Here is a 12,426-nt window from a genome sequence, read left to right on the forward strand (position 1 = left end):
ACCTTGACTCGTGGACCTCAGTTTCTTCACCTGTAAAACGGAGATAGTAATTGGCCCTACTTTTTGGATTATTGAGGTTAAGATAATATATTTACAGCTCATAGAGCAGTGCTTAACACATAGTAAGCAGCCACTAAGTGTTAGATATTGATATTATTATTGCATAAATGTCATGTTTTCTGCAGCCTTCGAGGTCCTCCGTAACATTGAAAACGATTTCCTGTTAAATTAGAAGCTTCAGGGAAAAGGAAGCCATGGCGGCTTGAACAGCAGATGTGTCCTCTTCTGCCATTGGCTGGCATAGACGAAGTGGATTCATCGTTAATTATTTCATGAACTCAGTGTGATGGCTTTGGGAAATGCACGCAAATTTATGCAAATCATATACAAATTCACATAAATATAGCCTCATTGTGCCTTTGCATTTACTACAAAGAATTCTGATGGCTTTATACCAGTCATTTGGCTTGTGTCAGTTTTCCCATCTGTTCTCAGAAAGTCACACCTGCAAGGAGGGAGGTATGCACACGTGGCGGTGTGCACGTGGCAGTGTGCACGTGCGGGTGTGTGCACGTCTGTAGTGTGGTATGGGGGCAGAGCAGAGGAGGCTCGTGAGCACAGCTTAAATACTGCTCTGCAATCAGATGCGTGTGGTTGGTCCAAACTTTAAAATCCCAGGCTCTGAGGCCCTGTGTCCATCAATTAGTCCATCTCATCAGCAGCCATCTCCCCACGCCCCGTTTTTCTGTAACAGCACACTGTAGGCCATAAACCTGCAAAAAGAGTGCAGAGAACTTGTTCCTGGGTTTGAAATGTCAAATATCCTTGGAGCACATCAGCTGTGGAAAGCTGAGTAGTCAGTGAGCCAACTGGGTCTCGGTTTCTGTAAAATGGCCACAGTGACCACGGCCTGCCCACCTGACCAAGGCTTTGCGGATCAGCCGAGGTTATAGGGGTACAGGGACTCTGCAGATGTAGATGGTAAATGAGAGTGCTGGGGATCACCATCGTTGTTATTGTGGGGGAGGTTGTGAGCAAGGAGCAGAAGCCACGGGGCCAACGGGCAGCGTGTAGGATTTGTGGGGTTCAGCAAATAGTTCAGTAGCATAATTACAGAGACCCACACCTCTTGAGCTTTCCAAAGCAACTCGGGCTTCAAATACTTTCTTCAGATATCATCCCATATGGCAGAATCATTTGTTCACACGTGCATACACTGATTCATTCATTCACTCATTCATTCAGCAAAGAGTTTGAGCACCCGCCCTGAGCCCAGCAGGGCTCTATGCTGGGTTCCAACATTTAAAGATAAGGAAGACACAATCTTTGCTCATAAGGACTTTTTCCTGCTGTCCTTGCTCACCAGACCTCTTTCTTCTCAGACTAGAGCTCAGTAATGATCCAGCAGGGGAGACAACATGTCATCAATAAATGCCACACCACATGCAAGGGACAGTAAGCTTGGAGAGCAAGAGATGCAAAAGAGGACATATTTGGCCGCACCTGGGAAGGTCAAGGCCACCTGGAGGAATGCATGATGTCTTGAAGGGTGAGCAGGAGCCTGCCAGGTGGATCGGCAGAGGGAACACAGTGTGCCAGGGTACAGAAGCATGAAGCCACATGGCCATGTGTTCCGAGATCTGATTTGGAAAATATGGTCAATGATGTCAAGATGTGCCTTTCCCAGTCACGCCAGCCCAAGCATCCCTGACTCCTCCAAATGCCTGGGATATTCATGAACCCAGGAGATTTGTTTGGCGATTATCGCTCCAGCGAGTTCTTGAATAGTTTGCCATCTCCTGCTGCCGTGTGTCCCTTCTCTTCAAGGAGATGGTGAGTCACCTGAGAACGGAGGCTGTCTTCTCTATCTTTGTCTCCCCAGGACCCAGTTCAATGCCTTTCTCGGGAACATCAAGCAGGCAACAGACGTTTGTTGCAGGAGGACAGTCAGGATGCTATTTACTGAGCACCCCCTCGGACGTTGTTCACATGCTAATTTGCACATTATCTCATTTAATCCTCATGATAACCCTACCAGGTGGATACCACGAGTCCCCATTTTACAGATGAAGCACCTGAGGCTTAGAGAGATTGCTTCACTTGCAGAAGAGACGCAGCCTAGAAGTGATGGACTAGGATTTGAGAGCAGGCTGACTGGTCCAAGGGCCAATGCTTTCAGCTCTGGCTCCACCCAAATGACTGCTGCTATTTCAGTGCTCTGAATAAAACAGCATGGAGTTTCACAGACCGGCAGGTAAGTTGAGAGCACTAACCAAATTGTGGTTCTTTCTTCTTCCGGCTGTCTCCTAAGCCCTGGGCTCCTTGAGCCTGTGGCTGTGCCTGCTCCTCCTTTGGACTCCCACACCTCATATGGCACCATTCTCCTGGGATGGAGAACAAGGGGACTAGGGAATTGTCCAGGGCAATTCTGGAAGGCTTCCTGGAGGAAGCCAAGTTTCCTTGAGCCAAACTTGGAATGTGATGAAAGGCAGGATGGAAAGAGGGCATGTTTGAAGGCTCGAAGGTGGAAAGGATAAAGCCATTTGTCGGGTGCTGCATGCTTTTGATGGAGTGAAGAGGAACTAGAAATGTGTTCGGAAGAGCCGCAAACTCCTGGCCTACTTCAGGGGTATGGCTGCAACATTTTATGCTCCACACAGGAACATCCCTTGGGAGGGATGAAGGTCCTTGCTCCCTGAGAAGAGATGGAGGGGCATCTCCAGGTGAGACGCCACTGGAAGCTGCTGAAAAACTGGCAGCCTAGTTGAGAAGCTGTAGGTAGCAATTAGGTAGTTAGTTAAACATTTCTTGAATGCCTATTATGTTCTGGGGCTGATTCTAGGAACAGGGACAACAAAACGGCTCTCATAGGAGTTCCATTTTAGTGGTGGGAGGTAGAGAGAAGAAGTAAACCAGCCAGCAAGCTAGGTAATGTCAAGTAGTAATAAATACTTGGAAGAAAATAAAACCAGGTGGTGGCATAGAGGGTGAGTGGGGAGAGAGGGAGTCAGTGAAGGCCAGTCTGAGAAGGCGACATTTGGGTTGAGAACACCTGAATGACCAATTGGCACCAACCATGTTAAGAGCTTGGGGAAAAGTATTCCATGCATAGCATGGGCAAACGTCCTGGGGTGGGAAAAAATGTGGTGAATTCGATGTACAAAAGGACCAGAATGGCTGGAGGGTGGTGAACCCAGGGGCGAGGTCCAAAATGGAGTGGGAGAGGCATGAGGGCCAGACTACCCAGGGTCTGGTAGGATTTTATTCCAAGTGCTGTTGTGTTATTAGCTAGCTATTGCTGTGTAACAAATTACCCCAAAATTTAGCAATTTAAAACAAAACACATTTTTTTTCTTTGAGGAAGATTAGCCCTGAGCTAACTACTGCCAATCCTCCTCTTTTTGCTGAGGAAGACTGGCCCTGAGCTAACATCCATGCCCACCTTCCTCTACTCTATATGTGGGACACCTACCACAACATGGCTTTTCACCAAGCAGTGCCATGTCCACACTCGGGATCTGAACCAGCGAACTCTGGACTGCCAAGAAGCGGAATGACAAAACACATTTTTAATCTCATCGTTCCTACGGGTCAGAAATCCTGGTATGCCTTCGCTGGTCCACTGCTTCAGGGTGTCTCCCAGGCTGCCATCAGCATGTTGGCTGGACTGCAGCCATCTCAAGGTCCAACTGGGAAGGCCCCACTTCAAGCTCACGTGGTCGTTGGCAGGACTCAGTTCCTCATGGGCTGTTGACCCTCGGCCAGCCTCAGTTCCTCCATGTGCAGGCCACTCCAACACGGCAGCTCGCCTCCTCAAGACACGCAAGGCAAAGAGGCAACAGAGGGAGTCTGAGAGCAAGACGGAAGTCACCACCTTTTGTGACCTCAGCACAGAAACAGCAGCTATGACCTTGACCATATTCTTTTCATTAGAAGCAAGTCATACTTCCCGCCCCCACTCAAGGAGTCCCAGGCTGTGCCGATCCCTGGGGGTCTTAGAAGTCTGCCGACCACACACGAGAAGCCATTGGCAGCATCTGAGCAGGGAGGGGACATGGTCTCACGCATGGTCTCAAAGGATCACGTTGGCTGTCTTGAGTCTTGGGAGTGTGCGCGGGGGTTGGGCATAGCAGAAGCAGGAAGGCCAGTGGGGACTTCTGTAAAAGATGCTGCCAGTTTGGACTAAGGAGGTGACGGTGGAGAGCCAGAGAAGGAGAGCAGAGGGGACTTGCCAACGGACAGGAGGTGGGGCAAGCGAGGAGGAATCGGGGACGACTCCCCACTTGCTGTGAAATGTGCGTCCTGCCTGTCAGATGGGGTGCCTCTGATACTCAGGACGTGCGCTCCGTGTTTTCTCCTCCTGGGAGAGACAGGGTGGCACTGTCCGCATCCTCCTCCAGCCCTACCGACGTCGCACATTTGCCGGATGGCTGGCCAGCATTAGGAGCCCCGGCCGGGAGCAGAGAACAGATGGCTCCTTGTGCTGGGCTGAGGGGCTGACCCCATGCCCTCAGTCTCATTAGTGGGCCCACGCTCAGACCAACCAAGCCAGCGGGGTGGGGTAGGGGGGTCGGGGAGGGTGGTGAGGGTAGCTGATCACTTATAACTGCTCACACAATCAGCCAGAGCTGGAGAGGGCTAAGGCATACGTGTGTATGTGTGTGTGTGTGCGCGCGTGTGTCTGTCTGTCTGTCCATCTGTCTGTCTCAGGCAGGCTACATTTGGAGTGGGGAGTATGGTTCAGGGCAGGGAGAGTAAAACTGGTCCTAGAACCTCAGGACATTCCTAACAAATAAATTCCAGACAGACACTTAAATTCTTTACCTGAAGAATACCACCTCCACGAAATCTTTACCTGCTACAGGTGAAGAGACAGAGTGATAGGTAATGACGTGGCTGCCACTCACCGTGTCGGTCTCACTGCCAGGCCCTAGATGGACATCTCCTTGCATCCTCAGAAGCTCCCAGCACAGTAGGCACCAGCATCATCTCATTTCACAGACCGAAGACTGAGGCTTAGAGAAGTTAAGTAACTTGCCCAAGGTGACAGCCAGCGAACGGGACAGGGATGTGACCCAGTTCTATCTGACTCTAAACCCACGTTCCCAACCACTGCCACCACCCTGCCTCCATTTAGGCTGGTTGAAGATTCATCTCCTGGTTCCAGGGGTGAAACTAGGGGCGGGAGCTTGTCTTCTAAAAAGTGGGTCCAGGCTTGCCAGCGAGGAGGAAACCAGCCTCAAGTTTCACTGCTGGAGACCCAGCAGGCCAGAGATGGACCCGCTACCTGGATTTAAGGCCTCTGCTCTCATCCATGCCGGTGGCAGATGGTGCCCCCTGGCGGTGGCAGCTGGGAAGGGCCCTGGGTAGTAACATGGAGGAGCTTGGGGTTGGCCAGCTAAGGGGGGGACGCAGACACCTCCTTTCCTGGGGCCCATGGGGTGTCCTCCTGCCTCCTGCCCAGGTCAGCCAGGCGCTCAGTGGAGGTGATACACACCAGTAACCCAAATGCCATCACCAACACCAGCTACACTCTTATCATTCAGCCGGAGGGTCTGCGCCTAAACTCACGCTCCTGCACACACCATGCTGGTATCACCTTGTTTACCATTTAGGGCCTGGGATTTTGGCTAACTTAGAGGTCAGTCTGACAACCGAAAGGGAAAACCTCACTACTGGATTGTTTTTGCCAACAGGGACCAGGCCCGCATGGGGGATTTCCTGGCGACCGCCATCCACATAGATCCCCAAGGCCCAACCTCACGGGGAGTCCGACAGGGGCCCCTTATAGACAAGACAGGAAGTGCCCTGTGACTCGGGGAGCACAGAGAAGGGGTAAGGAATTCTGCCCGGACAATTGGGGAAGGCAAGACATGGGGTTTTAAAAACATCAGAATATGCTGGGCATTTGCCACGCCCCTGTTTTGAGCCTGCTGAATAGGAATCAGGAAGTGTGTTGAGTCTGAGGATGAATACAGAAGCGGAGCTGAGAAGCGGGTCTCTGAGGGTCTCTCCAGTCACCTGTGCTGTCTGCCCTCAGGCTGCAGAGGCCCCCTTCCCAGGAGGGAGCAGGGCGAGCAGAGCGGCAGGGCTCTATTTCCAGCACTATCACTGACTCATGGTGCGACCTTGCCGAGGTCATGGCTCTGCATTCCTCGCTGGGGGAAAATCAGAGGTGGCAAGGCTTGCATTTTCCCAAAGGATGGGAGTCTTGGAATAGGAGGGACCTCCCTGCTCCCCAGGAGCCTCAGCTCTGTCTGGCCCTGAGGATGCTAATGAAAAACTGCTTAGATTTGGCTTCAAGGCACTTGGGGGGCACTCAGAGCAAGAAGCAAGGAGTTCCTGCTATAGCAAGACTTACGGCCGTTTTTAACGCAGTCTTTCTCCAAACACTTTGCAGATCATGTTCCACACCGATGTTTCCCCACGTGGCTCCACATTGCTGGTGGAAGGGCAGAGGGAAGGTATTTTCTCTCTCGTTTCAGGAGGAGGTGATCAAGGCCAGGGGTGGTATTTCTCCACATTTTCATACCAGAGGCGCCTTTTATTACTCACTACCACGCGTCCGTGCCCTTTTGCGAGCCCTTGCTAACTGCTCTGCATTTATCCAGTAGACAGTCACCTCTGTTTTCATTACTCAAAGTCACCCATGAGTGCCAGTCTCTGCTCAGCACAAAAGAACTGGGGCTACCACCACGCTCGTGGCCAAGAGTGACTTCCTCATAGGTAAAGGCCCGATTTTCACCAGATTTTTTTGAAATTCTGGAAAGAGTTCATTCTCATGGGGCCCAGGCACCCCAGACTGGGAAGTACTTCACCAGAGAAATTGAGTGGCTCCTGGAAGGTTCTGTAGCTAGTGGTGGGGCCAGGACCAGGTCCAGGGGCATGATTCCCAGGCCAGGGCTCCAGCCAACCAGACCACTCGGCAGGGAGGGCTGGCGCACAGAACACAGGCGCAGGGTGCACGCGTGCAAGACGGCAGGTGTCCCAAAGCAGCACTGCTGAGCTCTCAACCCAGTCATGAAGAGGGTCCCCTCGGCACTGGAGCGAGCAGTTGGAACCGAGCCTGAGACTGGAAAGGTGGAGGGTGTCACAGATTGATCCAGGGTGTTCTTGGAGAGCTAGAAGGGTGGGGGACCTTTTTATTCTGCCACCTGCCTGAACTTTGTCTGACACCACAATAACGCATCATTTGTGCTGCCTGGGGCTCTCCCACCCACTCTGAGGATTCAGATTATTCTCCAGCGCCTGCCTCTTCAAGGGGATGAGACCAGAGTGGGGGCTGAGCCTCTGCAGCTGGGATGACAAAAGCAAACTGGGGACCCTGGGAGAGTGGGGATACAGAGAGGGGACTCGGGAGGGCTGGCTTGGTGGCCTGGGATGTAAGGAGAGAAAGAGCTAGAGGACCCCCAGTGCCTCAAAGCACCCCCCTGTGTCTCTGACCTTCCCCCCAGGGTCCCTGCACACACTCATCATCTGCTGAGCCACTGGCTCAGTCCCAGAGGCTCAGGGTTTTGATCCATCGGAAGGCATCAAGACTGCGTGTACCTTTGGAAAAGGCTGGGGGCTTAGCTCTGTGGCTTCAGAATCCCAGCCTCCACCAATCGGCATCGGGGCCAGGGCCAGGGCAGGGTCTCTGGGGGCCTGTGCCCAACAGCTGTTCCCTGGGTTATTTTGGTCCACTGGGAGCTTATCAATTCCAGGGTATTTGGACCAAAATAGCCAGCAGCAGGACAATCTCTTGGTGGTTCTGTGGAGACCTCTGCTTAGAAAAGTTTCAAAATGGGGAGGGGGGAGGGAAAGGAGTTTGGCCTGGGGGGTGGCGAAGAGTGGAGTCTCCTGCCACTGTCGGAGCCAAGCTCCCCACCCTTATTGTCCTTCCAGCCTTGACCACTCCCTGATCACCTCCCTTGGGGACCAAAGCTGGGGCTTCGGGGTGGGAGGGAGTAAGAGTCAAGAGGAAAAGATCATTTTTAAACTGTTTCTTGACACCGTGGTCCTCCCCCCAAAACTGGTGTCATACATATTACATTCTCCCATTTTATAGATGGGGTAAACGGGGTCCCGAGACGGGGAGGCGCTGGTACTGAGGCCACACAACTAGGAACGCGGGACACTGCCTGTAGGTTGCGCCTCGGCTAGACGAGCAGCAGATCTGCCCAGCGGACGCCAGCTCCCCGGCAAGCTCAGGGCCAGTACGGAAAGTGCTGACTGTCCCTGACTTTCCTTTGGGCCACAGCGGGGGGCCCTGGCAGCTGCCGGCCTCGCTGACCCCGCTGCCTCACTGAGGTGGGTCAAGTGCGGGTGGGGGGAGAAGGAAGGAAGACCAGCCACCCCGGAGCTCCTTGGAGCCCACTGGAGCCCGGCCCAACCCCAGGTCAGCAGCCCCTGGCACGGTCCCTGAGAGCCCGCCGGGATTGCCCCAGGCACAGAACCACAGTGACCTAGGTCGCGCTTCCTTTGGCAACCGGGGTGGCCCGCGGCGAGCGCGCTTTGGCACCAGGCGGGCGCGGGGGCACGGGGCGCACGCCCTCTGGAAATCGTTGGGGTCGGGAGGCGCTGGGTTACTGAACTTAGTCGTTGAGAGCTCCTAGCCAAGTCCGCGCGACAGGTCTTATCGCCGGGTCCGGGAAATAAGCTGCCTGGGTGGGGCCGCGTTTGGCGACCGCTACTCGGCCACCCCTACTGCTCCCGCCTCTCCCCTGGGATTTTCCAGCGGGTTAATTTCCTGTCGGAGTAAATCCTTCGCGAGTCCCTCGCCCCTCCCTCCCCAGCTCTCCTCGCTCGGTTCGTGCCGCCCCGGGCTCCCCTAGTCCGTCCGCGCCGCGCTCGGTCACCCCCGCGCGCCCGGGCGCACGCCCTCCCCGCCCTCCGGCTCCCAGCGCCCGGCGGCCGGGGCCCCGCGCGCCGCCTCGCGCCAGGCTCGTCCCGAGGGCCGCGTCCGCGTCTCCGCGGCTCGCGCGGGTCCCCCGGCCATGCGCCCCCGCGCCGCCCCTCGCGCCCCCGCCGGCGCCGCCGCCGCGCTCCGGCTCTGCAGCCTCCTGCTGCTGCTCGGGCCCGGGCACGCGTGCCCCGCGGGCTGCACCTGCACCGACCCGCACACTGTGGACTGCCGCGACCGCGGGCTGCCCAGCGTGCCCGACCTCTTTCCCCTGGACGTGCGCAAGCTGCTGGTGGCCGGTAACCGCATCCAACACATCCCCGAGGACTTCTTCATTTTCTACGGCGACCTGGTCTACCTGGACTTCAGGAACAACTCGCTGCGCTCGCTGGAGGAGGGCACGTTCAGCGGCTCGGCCAAGCTCGCCTTCCTCGACCTCAGCTACAACAACCTGACCCACCTGGGCGCCGGCGCCTTCCGCTCCGCCGGGAGGCTGCTCAAGCTGAGCCTGGCCAACAACAACCTGGCGGGCGTGCACGAGGCCGCCTTCGAGACCCTGGAGTCGCTGCAGGTGCTGGAGCTCAACGACAACAACCTGCGCAGCCTCAACGTGGCCGCCCTGGCCGCGCTGCCCGCGCTGCGCACTCTGCGCCTGGATGGGAACCCCTGGCTCTGCGACTGCGACTTCGCCCACCTCTTCTCCTGGATCCAGGAGAATGCGTCCAAGCTGCCCAAAGGTGAGCCAGCGCGGGGCGGCCAGGCTGGGCTGGGGGAGGCGGGGCGGGAGAGACCCCCGCAGCTCAGGAGCCCCCGGGCAGGGCGCCTCTGGGTGAGCCTGGAAGAGGAAGCTCTGGGGCAGCTGCCCTGGATGAGAGTTGCTGCGGGTAAGGTTCCCAGTCTGAACTTGTCCTGGAACTCTCCTAGGGCGGGGGGCTGGGGAGGGACACATCTGGAGTCCTGGCTCCTGATGCCATGCGTCTCCCCCTGTTTCTCCAGCAACTCCCTTTCTGAAGTTGGGTATCTAGCATTTCTGGGTCACCCACCATCAAGATCAAGATGAGCTCAGGGGCTTTGGGTCCCAGCACTGGCAGATGCTGCCTATTACAGGCTCCTCCTAAGCGGAAGACGTCCTACTGTGTGGGAAATGGCTCACCTGCCAGAGAGCGCTCAGCTCCCTGCGCTGAGCATTGAGAGGGAGCGGGTGGTTCTTAGAACTCGCCAGCAGCCTCCAGAGCCTGAGCAGGTCTCAGGTCCTCAGCTTCCAGCTTGCTCTTCTGTCTGAAAGGGGTGAGGAGTGCTCCTGGTGAGGAGTGGCAGCCCAGCAGGAGCCAGCAAGGCAGTAAGGCTTTGCAGGGCCGTGGCTTTTCAGCCCGGATATGAAACAGGGACTGGTGCCCTTTTGCTTTCCTGGCGCACTTTTCAGAGGGGACGTGGACGTGCATACATACATACGCCTGGCAGACGGGAACATGAGAGCACAGCGGCTACGCGGCCCTGTGAAGGCCAGCGGGAAGGAGGCAAAGGCAGAGCTGAGAAGGAGGGAACCGCGGCATCATAGGCATGAGCCCCAGGACAGGGAGCAGGCGGGACGTCCTTGCCCTCAGCGGGTTCCAGCCTCCCACTCACCGGTGAGCATGTGAGCCTGGATCCCAGCGGTGACCTCTCGGAGCCATTCTCTGCCTCCCTCCCACCTTGTCCCCAAGGGTTGGCAGAATGGGAACCAGAGCCCATTAATAAGGTGCGCATTTTAAAAGGTGACATAGATGAGGGTTTAGCTTTTGTACCTTTTTCCATTTACCGAGAATTCAAGGATGCTGCTCCCCTAGGCCCTGAATTCCTGTGCTCACTTATTCATTCCACACTTGGCTAAGCACAAACCCCAGGCACGGGGGCAATTGCTCCTCAGCAGACGCAGGCCCCTGAGCTGGCACCTGCAGCCCAGGCTGGCTCTCCCACCTGGCAAGTCCTAAAAAGATCTGACTCGTAAGGTGCGGAATCTCCCGACTTTAAACTTTGCCTTCCTTCACCTGCCTGGCTCCCCAGACCCTCCCCCGGAAGCCTGTCCCGGAGACAGGGGTGTCGGGATGAAGCCCTCACTGTGGAGTGGGGTCTGCCTCCGTTCTGATTGCTCCTGCCTTTGCTTCTTGGTGGAGTCGGCCTCATTCAGCCACACTGTTGGTTGAGTTGGTATAATTGGTCGCATTCATCATCTACACGAGGGCGAGGTGTTATGGGGTCAGGAGCCATGGGTTTCTTTCAGTCTCAATTCTGCCATGGATGGCTGTGACCTTGAACAGGCCATGCCTGCTATCTGGGCCTCAGTTTCCTCATCTCTAAAGTACTCTGGTTGACCTCTGAGATCTCTACAGAGGATTTGGAGTCTGAAGACGTAGGTTTGAGTCCTGGCTTAACAACTGGGTGACTCGGGGCCGGCCCAGTGGCACAGCAGTTAAGTGTGCACGTTCCGCTTGGGTGGCCCGGGGTTCGCCGGTTCGGATCTCGGGTGCGGACATGGCACCGCTTGGCAAGCCATGCTGGGGTAGGCGTCCCACATATAAAGTAGAGGAAGATGGGCATGGATGTTAGCTCAGGGCCAGTCTTCCTCAGCAAAAAGAGGAGGATTGGCAGATGTTAACTCAGAGCTAATCTTCCTCAAAAAAAAAAAACTGGGTGACTCCGTTGGGGGTCACTTGACTTTTTTGAGCCATATCTTCCTCCTGTGTGAGACTAGCACACAGGAATGCTGTGTAGTCCTTCTGACTCGGTGGACGTCAGGATCGAAACCAGATAATGTGGGTGAAAGTAAGAAGGCAAAATGTTATTCCTCCCACTGGCTGTAACAGAGGAAAGAAAAGGAACACCAGGTGGAGGATGCCTGGCTGGAGAAGGATGGCCACGTTCAGGGCAAGGAGCAGTGTGCAGGCCCTGGGGGAGGGCCGGTCTCCATCAGGAGGAGAGGACGGAGGCAGCGAGAGGGCACATGAGGGCTTCCGGCACCTCTCGGGGTGAAGCGCCCAGAGCAGCTTTGCTCCCGCTGCAGGATGCCCGCGTGTATGGCCAGGACAGTGTCCCTTGAAACGTGGCCAGAGGCAGGGTGAGGGGGTGGTCAAGGGACTAGCACAGCCCTTGACGGGGGAGAGCCGAGTTCCAATCCAGACTCAGATTTCTGATCCGAGCAGTGTCCCGCACCCTGTTTGCTGTGAGGTTTGAACGAGCTCAGCCCTCTCAAGGCCACAGTGATGCTGAGCACAGAGTAGGCGCTCCGTGGATGTAATCCCCCCTTCCCTCCCCCTCCTGCGTTTGCGCCCCCTGCATCTTCACCGAGGCAGCAGGGCCAAGGGGCTCAGAGCCCAGCCCCTGGCACCGAGCTGCTTGCTTCCAATCCTGCCTCTGCTTCCTCCTAGCTGTGTGACCTTTTGTACCTCAGTTTCCTCATCTGTAAAGTGTGGATGATACTAGTACCCACCTCATAGGGTTTTGGGGCACTAAAAGGGTATTATGTATAAAGCACGTAGGACAGTGCCTACCCACGGTGAGGACTGTAT

General features: G+C 55.7%; 1 protein-coding gene across 3 annotated transcripts in view; it reads left to right on the plus strand.

The window, feature by feature from the left end:
- The first annotated feature begins 3,137 nt into the window (after positions 1-3,137).
- Positions 3,138-12,426, plus strand: part of LRRC38 (leucine rich repeat containing 38) — a 41,646-nt gene continuing 32,357 nt past the window's right edge. For 2 of the 3 annotated variants that reach the window (XR_011503618.1, XM_070511023.1), the window contains exon 1: positions 3,138-9,618. Coding sequence is in view for 2 of the 3 variants with exons in the window: in XM_070511023.1 (XP_070367124.1) it covers positions 8,976-9,618 (643 nt within the window). In the remaining variant the exon portion in view is untranslated. The remainder of the gene's footprint in view (positions 9,619-12,426) is intronic. The other variant, XM_014836154.3, reaches the window with a different exon arrangement.

This window comes from Equus asinus, chromosome 5 (genome assembly GCF_041296235.1).
Source record: "Equus asinus isolate D_3611 breed Donkey chromosome 5, EquAss-T2T_v2, whole genome shotgun sequence".
Taxonomy (NCBI): domain Eukaryota; kingdom Metazoa; phylum Chordata; class Mammalia; order Perissodactyla; family Equidae; genus Equus; species Equus asinus.